At 43.3% G+C, this 9,016-nt stretch overlaps 1 protein-coding gene across 1 annotated transcript in view; it reads right to left on the reverse strand.

Annotated features, from left to right (window-relative positions):
* LOC8040070 (lysosomal alpha-mannosidase) overlaps positions 1-6,079 on the reverse strand; it is a 240,643-nt gene extending 234,564 nt beyond the window's left edge. Inside the window, exon 1 of the mRNA XM_029985073.4 lies at positions 5,960-6,079. Coding sequence (XP_029840933.2) covers positions 5,960-6,067 — 108 coding nt within the window. The 5' untranslated portion in view covers positions 6,068-6,079. The remainder of the gene's footprint in view (positions 1-5,959) is intronic.
* Positions 6,080-9,016: the final 2,937 nt, after the last annotated feature.

Raw genomic sequence — 9,016 nt, forward strand, 5'->3', positions numbered from 1 at the left:
GCTCGGGGCATCAATATGTTACATTGACGTCAAGAGACATGCCCAACTTTAGGGCATATTCAATGTGGAGGTGGAAGTGTTCCGTATGTTCAAAATAATTCTTACGTGTTGTTATCTTATTCTGTTATCTTTATTCTAAAGACGATAACAGCATTACACCTTAGCGACGAGTTGAAACATGAAAGTTGATTTGTATGGCTAATGCTAGAGTCACCCGTATGTTACCAGAGTATCAAAACTCCAAGGCTCGAGGTGTTAAGATGGCGGATCAATATTTTTTTTTCTTCACTGTGGTCACCATGAGCTTTGAGAAACGAAGTTTTTGTGCAAAGACAAACTGAAAAAGCTCTTTTTGTAGAAACTTTGTTTGAGGATTAGTACCCGCCGCGTGGTGTTTACTAAAATCTTTAGTTTACAAGGTTTTGCGGCACAATTAATATCGTTTTTATACGACCATGCCTCATCGGTGGTTTCAGGTTGCGCGTCTCGACTTTGGCGCGTCCTGACTTCGGCAGTAATTCGCGGCGCGTCCGCAAGAGAAGAGTCAGGGCGGACGCTATCCTACGCGAAGCTCCCGAACCAATACAAGCAACTGTGTAGTTCCCCGAGTGGTCGCCGCGGGAGAAATGGCGGCGTTGCGATCGCTATTAGTTCGGTTCTCAAATACGGATCGGTGCCACTTTTTCAGAGCAGGCTCATGGCAGTTTTCCAACTGAGTTGTTCTGGTAACGTTGGTCACTGCGGACCCCTGCGGACTGAGTGGCTTCTCTGCGGACCCCGTGGGGACTCCGTCAAGACCCCGTATATGGCTTCTCCTCCGACTCCATAACGACCCTGTGTAGGCCCTGTATGGCTTCCCTGTGCACTCCGCAACCCTATAGTGAAAAAGCCATTTGTATGAGAAATTTCTTGTGTCCAATAAACACATAGGAATCATACTGGATATATAACAACATATGAGAACCATATAAGGAACTTATAAGGAACTTCTCACAAGTTTTTTTTTACGGTTTTTATGTGTTCCCCCTACAGCGCTCCCCCTATGTTATATGGTCCTTATATGTTATATGGTCCTTATATGTTCTTATATATATTGTATGGTTCATATGTGTTTATTGTAATCAGAAATTTCTCATACAAATTAGATTTTTCAATAGGGGCTTCACGTAGACCTTTATAGGTTGTCTGCAGTCACCCCGTAGACACCAAATAGATTCTGTGTAGAACCCCTATAGAGTCCATAGGGACTCTACAGGGTGTTTTATTATAGATAGGGTATAGGATGACCGTATATCTTCACTATAATAGGACGTACCATTCATGGGTAAATGACTTCCAAAATTTAATTTATTACAATTACAATTACTTTGCTTCAAAAGTAGTTTAACTACAATTACAATTACTACTATGTGAAAAGTAAATAATTACAATTACAAATTACTTTTAAAAAGTAATGAAATTACTTTACAATTACTTATTTCTGAGAGCGGTCCGACTTGGGCCATATAACTTTAAACGAGTCGCATGGAATGCAACATATTTGTTCATTCCTTGCCCCAATGTTTGAAGAGGCTTAAGCATCGCTGCATAAATGCCACGTATTGTACTTTCTTTTCATGAATTTTGTTAAATTCTTGATAGAGCTTGACAGTTTGGGGCAATGAAGTACCACATTCTTATATTTTTAATAAATAATAATAAATTAGTACGTATGTTGGAAAGCGCCAGATCATTACAGAATAAATTGGGTTAGAAAAATCTGACAATTAGTCATATAGGAATATTCTGCAAGTGTTATTATAAAATGAAAATCCACACGCGCTATTACGACCACAATAACATACAAACATCATTGTATTGTAAATTATTTACGCTGAGTTGAAATTACAAATGCTCAGAAATATGAGTACCGAATCGAGGCTACCGAATCATTGGTGAGAATATTCACAGGTGCGAGGTCAATCTCCAAAATGCTTATGCAAATATTATCCGAAGTAATACCAAAAGGAAATAAACTTGAAAATAATACAAATATTCCCATATATACGACAACACTGGAAGAGGGACGTAAAAAACTGTAAAAAAAAGGAAGATAAATAAATTCACAGACAATTAACATTCCCAACCTCAGCTGAAAGCTGAAGCTCATTTTTTTTCTCAATATTTTGGCATGTCTACGCTATTGTTTTCTTCTTGCACCGCATACGGCGCTACACGGCGCCGTTGAGGTACGATACAAGGAGGATTGTCTCTAAGCCCGCATTGTAAGGAATAAAACAGCAATGTGATGCTATTTATATCGTGCGCGAGTGTGAGCGTGTGTCTGTGTGAGTGTTTCACAGAGAGATAGGCCGCTTGTGCGAGCTCTGAAGCTTTCAGAAAGATTCCGCCGGCGCCGCAAAGTTTTGCAAAAGTAATTGTAATTGTGCCTGACATTCTGCAATTACCGAAGCTAGAAAGTAATTAAATTACAATCACAATTCTTTTCAGCCAAAAGTAATTAATTAAAATTACAAATTACATAGCAAAGTGATTAAATTACAGTAATTCAATTACTGTAACTGAATTACTACCCAAGTATGCGGACGTACATAGAACGTCCGTTGGCCAATATTTTATAGGGCGGCCATAGGATGACTTCAGGAAGGCAACATTTGTCTGACTATAAACGCCTTATATTCTTTCTAAGGACGCTGCTCTATAGAACGTCCTCGGAGTGTCCATACCTATTTTTGTAAGGGATTTCACAATAGTCACGCATTATTTGCCGGAGCCTTTGTTGCAATCCTTCACATAGGTTTTCTCAGTCGGATTTTTCGTGACAAAATGACAAGTTGTTTTATATTTTACTAGCTTTATTTTCCTCTGGGTGTACTATACGTGCAGTATATTTTGTTGTCTTTTTCATGCAATAAACAATAGCAAGGACACAGTGTTGACGTGTATACTAATTTGGTGTACGTTCTCTTCTTTAATAGACCCTTCCCGATATCCAATCTGGCCACTTTGATCACTATCATCATCCGAGGAATGGCATAAGTGTCGTACTAATGACGGCCTTGTGGTTAATGTCGGGGTACAGTGTACCAGAATACGGGGTAGTGTTTGGACCGGCGCAATTTGACAATGCGAACTTGTGAGGCTGCGCGCGTGTACACAACAATCGCGGCGCTGCAGTCGACAGGGCAGCAGAAAGTCGGCGCAGTCCGCACGTGCCTCCGCACGTGCGCGTGCACGCGGTGCACGCGCACAGCCACCGCCGTACTAACCCTACTGCCACTGTTGAGTAAAGTACATCTAAGAAGTACTTGGAGTGAAGTACAAAGTAAGAGGTGATGTACTCCAAGTAAAGTAGGAAGTACACCGGGTGCGATGTACTTGAAGTATATATACTATAAATATAATGTACTTTCAAAGTAAAGAAAAAGTACGATTTAACACAATCTTCCATGATGCCCTTTCATTCCCCTATACAGTGATTTTTTAACTGACGTGCATAGCCCCAGAGGTAATCGGGGGTGCACCACTTTCTTTAGAAAATGGCGGTGAACATTGGATAAAGCCAAGTGGCCACAGAGTACTTATTTTCAGAAATGGCGTTAAATTCAGAAGTCTCTCCAACTTCTGAATTTGGCGCCGCCTGTAATTCAAACATTCTAGGAGACAGCACAACGTCAGCCCTGTAGCTTCCGCAACAATGACTGCAAAGGCGAGCTGGTGATAATTTATCATAATATGACACGAGAGACTGTGGTGCAGAAAAATTAAGAAACTTTCCAGTCAAATGAAAACACAACCGAGGAGAATATTTTAAGATCATTGGGGCATTCTGTTCTGACATCTTTTTCTCCGACTTAAACGCTTCTTTATTTCTCCATACCACAGTCTCAGAAGTTACATTATGATTAATTGTCGCCTCCTGATATTTTGGCCTCCTCACCCCCAGAACAAACGGAGCGATGTGTCGTCTGCTCACGTTTCTGTTGAGAGTAGAATCCCTCTCAGTATTTCTTCAGAACTGACAATGCATATTTTTGCGATACAAATTTAACAAGACCAAATTGGGAAAATGTACTTTGAAGTCGGGAGTTGTACTTCCCTCGGAAAGTACAAAAAAAATACTTTAAGTAAAGTACAAGTACATGATCAGAAAATGTACTGCAAGTAAAGTAAAAGTTATCTAAACCTACTTAATGTGATACTTTAAGTACAATGTACTTAAAGTACTTCCCAACAGTGCCTACTGTCGATGCGTCGGTGTGGCACCCTATCGCGATCTTCACCCCACACCTCACGCGAGCCGCTCCGGTCCCAACGCTACCCCGTATTCTAGTACACTGTAGTTTAGGGGATCGGTGGCCGAGTGGGCTAGCGCAAACCAGCCCGGAGCGCGTGGAGCGAAAGCTCGCGCGGCGGAACCCAGGGATCCTGTGTTCCATCCCCACCCCTGTGCGGTCGTGTATCACTACTGCGTGGTGCGCATTAAAGACCCCAGGCTAGCGGCTGTATTGCACTGGCTAAATTGCTCATCTACAGCTGGGAGACAAGTCGCCCGTTGAGGCAGACCAAGTTCTAGGCTGTATAAACATACGCACAACCCAGTTTGTGGTTACATGATGACGGAAAAAGCTGAAGATGCTCGGATGCGAATGATGCCAGGCCCATACATTCGAGACGGTACGATGCGACGCAGGAATTGAATACAAGAGCTGCGTAAGCGTTCATTTCTAACTCGGGTCCTGTCAATCTGTTGGCGACATAATCGGCTCTACAGACCCTTGATCTATAAAATTTCATCACGGCTGAAATGTGGGTCGGTGCTTCGTTCTTACCGTCTGTATATTTGTCAACATCGAAACTGAGAGATCCAGAAAGCATTTTAAGGTAAAAACACACATTCTCGACTGCTGTTGACTAGCGAAAGTAAAGGTGCCAGGCAAAATACTACAGACTGCAGGTCGATTACCGCCATTAGTACGGTAAAAGGTAAACTACTCTTTGAGCCGCCAGATGACACTGCATTTCTAAAAGGGCCCATTCAATCGCGTTAACCAAAGTAATCGTCGCTTTACTGTCAGGGGACTGCGAAGATTTCTACTATATTAAAAATACGACTATGAAGGTCATTTTTTTTTTACTTTTGATAATAGTTTTTACAATGTTTCAGTTTTGTGCAAGAAAAGTAGAAAGTACGTATAATCCCACCAGCGCCACAAACGCTAAATTTTGTCCGCCGACAAATTCGTTGCTTGGCGACCCAAACAATCTTCCGCTGCATACCGCTTGTACACCAACAAGGTTCGTTTGTGGTCAGACGATTATGCGCGAGCGTATACGCAAAAGTGCCGCGTTGATAAGGTGCATTTGACACGTCCGCGAGCAATGTCTGTTGTTTGTTCATATGATAAAACGACGTCCAAATTGTGGTCGTTTGCACTTCCTCATTCATTCATTCCGTTTCGTCGCCCACGGTTCCGCCCGTCCCTCTCCGAAGTACCTGAGTTTTCCGCACCACAAAAGACCAATCACTGATCGTTCGTTCACCGGTTCAACCAATAAGAAGGGGTTATCGGTATCGCGCTCCAATGGCCACGCGGGTTCAAGTTCAGAACAAAGACACAAAAAAAAAAAAAGGTCGGACAGACACTGCCATTATCATTGAACCGCGGTCACACAGCCAATACATAAAACAGTCTATACAAACACTGTCTGAGGACTTCCTTGTATCCCATTGGTCGCACAAATACAGTCCGCAGACATGTTCATGTAAACATATGCTTCGAACATGTTTCAGGTTTGTCTGCAGACTATCATCATGCCTGAGTAGTGCCACTGCGGTCTAGGGGGCGCGGTACCGCTGTCCCTCCTCACCGGCCGGTGCGTTGCGGCGCAGAGCACACGCAGGGTCTTCAGAGAGCGCGTGTCGCGCCAAGTGCACGCGCGGAGTGCACGCGCTCACCTGGTAGAGGCAGGCGGAGCGTTCCCTGCGCTGCGCGGCCTGCCGGTGCTGGAGCCCCGCGAGCGCCGAGCACAGCACGAGCGACAGCATGCCGGACAGCAGCAGCATGGTGACGACCAGGCTCCGCACAAGCACCGGCTCCCGTCGCATATCCAGAGCGACTGACACGAGCAGCTCGCAGAGCGCCTCGGACTTCTCCCCATCCGAGTCCTCCTCGCCGCCGCACCTCCGCCTCTTGTGGTTCCTCCCACAACCGCAGATGGCGCCACTGGGAAAGGAGTCCCCAGATATGCGAGGGAGCGCGCAACTGCGACTGGGGGCGGGAAGTAGCAGACGACGCGGCGGGCGTAGGTGCTGGCGTACTCCGGTTCATTTTACGATAAACTAAGGACGATCCGTTCCAGCCAATCCAGCGTTGTCAGCGTATCACGTGACCTCCTCTCGAATGTCACCTGACATTCACACGCATGGGATTGGATTAGATGCTTCGTAGCGTCCTTTACTGTCCACGCGCCGTTTCAGATCTAACAGCGCAGTGTCATCCCTAGGTTCGCCACTGCAAATATATCGTAGCTTACCCTTGTCCCGTGAAGGACTATAAATGACGCAGCGCTATTTGAATCGCACCCGATAGCGAGTGCGTCACGCGAAGATATATCAATCTTTTAATTAATCAATCAATCCATTTATTTTCTTTCCCCAAGAAATATGGTAGCTGGGGCAAAAAGCTGCCACACGTGCAGCTTGACAAGTCCCAAGACAGCAGCACACGTACAGGGCTTTATTCAAAAAGCAAATCTAAAATGAAAACAATCTTCAAACTCAGAAAAGCAGGAAAAAAAAAAAAAAACAGGATTCCAATGTAATACATAATATCAATTGACATCGTACACATACAACTCGAAGCCTGAACTTCACAACGTCGACAGTATCAATATTAAAGCTTCAAATGGTTAAGCTATGGCTAAAATCAGTTTCCACATTCAGCTTGTTCAAGAAAGATGGAAGTGTAATGGATGTCAGTCCATAGTTTGTCCGGGGGATGGGTACACTCCAATCTTCCCTTCACCGTGTGTTATATAGAAATATGTTTATTTTTCATGCTGTTTTATACGATAATAGAAGACAGTAGTAATGTAGGTCTGTTATTCTGACAACATTAAAACGGACAAAAAGAGAGGACACATTTGCAACCCCTCTTAGATCTTTTTTTTTTTTTTTTTTGCAAAGTTAGAAGTTTGTTTATATTTCGAATGGTAATGGTACCCCATACCAGGTAACAATATTGAAAATATGACTGCACCAGGCCGTGAAAAAATTATTAACTTAACAAATGAGGTGAAAACTGGACGGCATCGGGATAGAGTACCCACAGCTTTTCTGGCTTTTTTATGTGTGTATTCTATGTGCTCATTCCACGATAAATTATCTGAAAAGATTCGAGTGAAGGCAGATTGCCGCCACAGTTACGCCTATCTCTGTCCGCCGAAATAATATATTACTTTTTCTCAGTACAGTAGTAACGTACTGCTTGTTATACTTTTAAAACAGTTACGAATAATGTGGGAACGCGTCAAAACAGCACAGACAAAAAAGCACGTGCCAAAACAGCACGCGACAAAACAGCACGCGACAAAACAGCACAGCAACAAAACAGCACGCACGTAAATGCAGGCAGTTTTTTTTCCCCCGCTGTGGGACAGATTAATAGTAGTACGCGTTTAAATTAAGTACTTGCTGCTAACGTGTTCAGCAGACCATCCGTATTGTAGTTACATTTTATTATCGCCGTTATTGACTTCATATTATTACCTGCGCCGTTATATTATTTTTCTTCCGGGCAGGTCAAGCATAAAACTTCCCCACCGCGAGCCAATGAAGCCAGATTTATTGCCGTCGTTTGAATGACTAACTGATTGCGAATCTGTTAACGTTTTATATTAATACAAATGCGGCACCCTATTTACCCAAACGAAGATTGAATATCAATATCACAACTGACAAGTTTAGTGGAACCGCTAAAGCAACAGTTTATTATAATTAGGGCGGGACAATTGATCGATTAACGTACCGATTAATCAAGTAATGCTTTAATCGCGATTATTTTTTTACCGGTTAATCGGTACACTTTTGACGAACCAAAATAAAGTAAAAATTACACGCTTTCACCATGCAGACATGGACAAGAGCACCTGTATGAAGGGCAAACTTTAGGTCAAAGTTTAGCCTAAAGTAAACTCTAAGGGAAAGGTTTGTAGCTCCTCAAAAGTGCAGTAGGTTATACGTGCCCCAGGCACTTCAACGCCGAGCGAGTGTCCATTTAGCGAATCAGAGACTTTTGTGAACAATCAAAGAGGGTCACTCTTGCAGTAGAATTTCAACGAACCTCTTTGGTCATGTTGAAAAAACAGCGCGACTGGAACCAGGACGAAAAGACGAAGAGAACACAAGACAAGCGCCGACTAGCAACTGATTTGTTATTTGAACATAAGGGAGAAAGAAAAGAAAAGAAATCATGGAGTCGAAGTTTCGCGCGCTTGCTGGGCGCCTCGTAGTATAGACGCTTTGCAGCAGCTGTGCATGGACGCCGCCATAACTGACCTTCACTTTTTGTTTCCTCTTATTTCGTTTTTTCACTTCATCATTGGCATAGCAGGCCAGGTTATTGCCATATTAGACTCAACTGTGTCCTTTTCTAAAGCATCGGCCTTTGTGGAGGATCGTCAACTACCGTTTCAGTTGCTCGGCATCTCGGTAAGACAAAAGAAGGCTGTAATTTGGCGCGTGTGTAAAGCGTCTATATGCCCCCTTCTTCTTTTTCCATCTCAGGCGATCTCGTAAACCTGAATGTAGAAACTTATTTTCTTCTTTCCTTACCCACGTGCTCTTATCCTAAATCCAGAAAGTTCATCTCGCTGAGGGTCAGAGTCAACGAAGGTTGGCTCACGCACAAGCTGTTGTTTTTCGTGATGTTGTAGGCTTCAATCATCTCTCGACATGTTTGATCGTGGTGTTGATATATTACACTGGTGTTATCGAAAAAAGAGAAAGAAGAAA

Source organism: Ixodes scapularis, unplaced genomic scaffold, assembly GCF_016920785.2.
Source record: "Ixodes scapularis isolate PalLabHiFi unplaced genomic scaffold, ASM1692078v2 PGA_scaffold3__209_contigs__length_174095766, whole genome shotgun sequence".
NCBI classification, from domain to species: Eukaryota; Metazoa; Arthropoda; class Arachnida; order Ixodida; family Ixodidae; genus Ixodes; species Ixodes scapularis.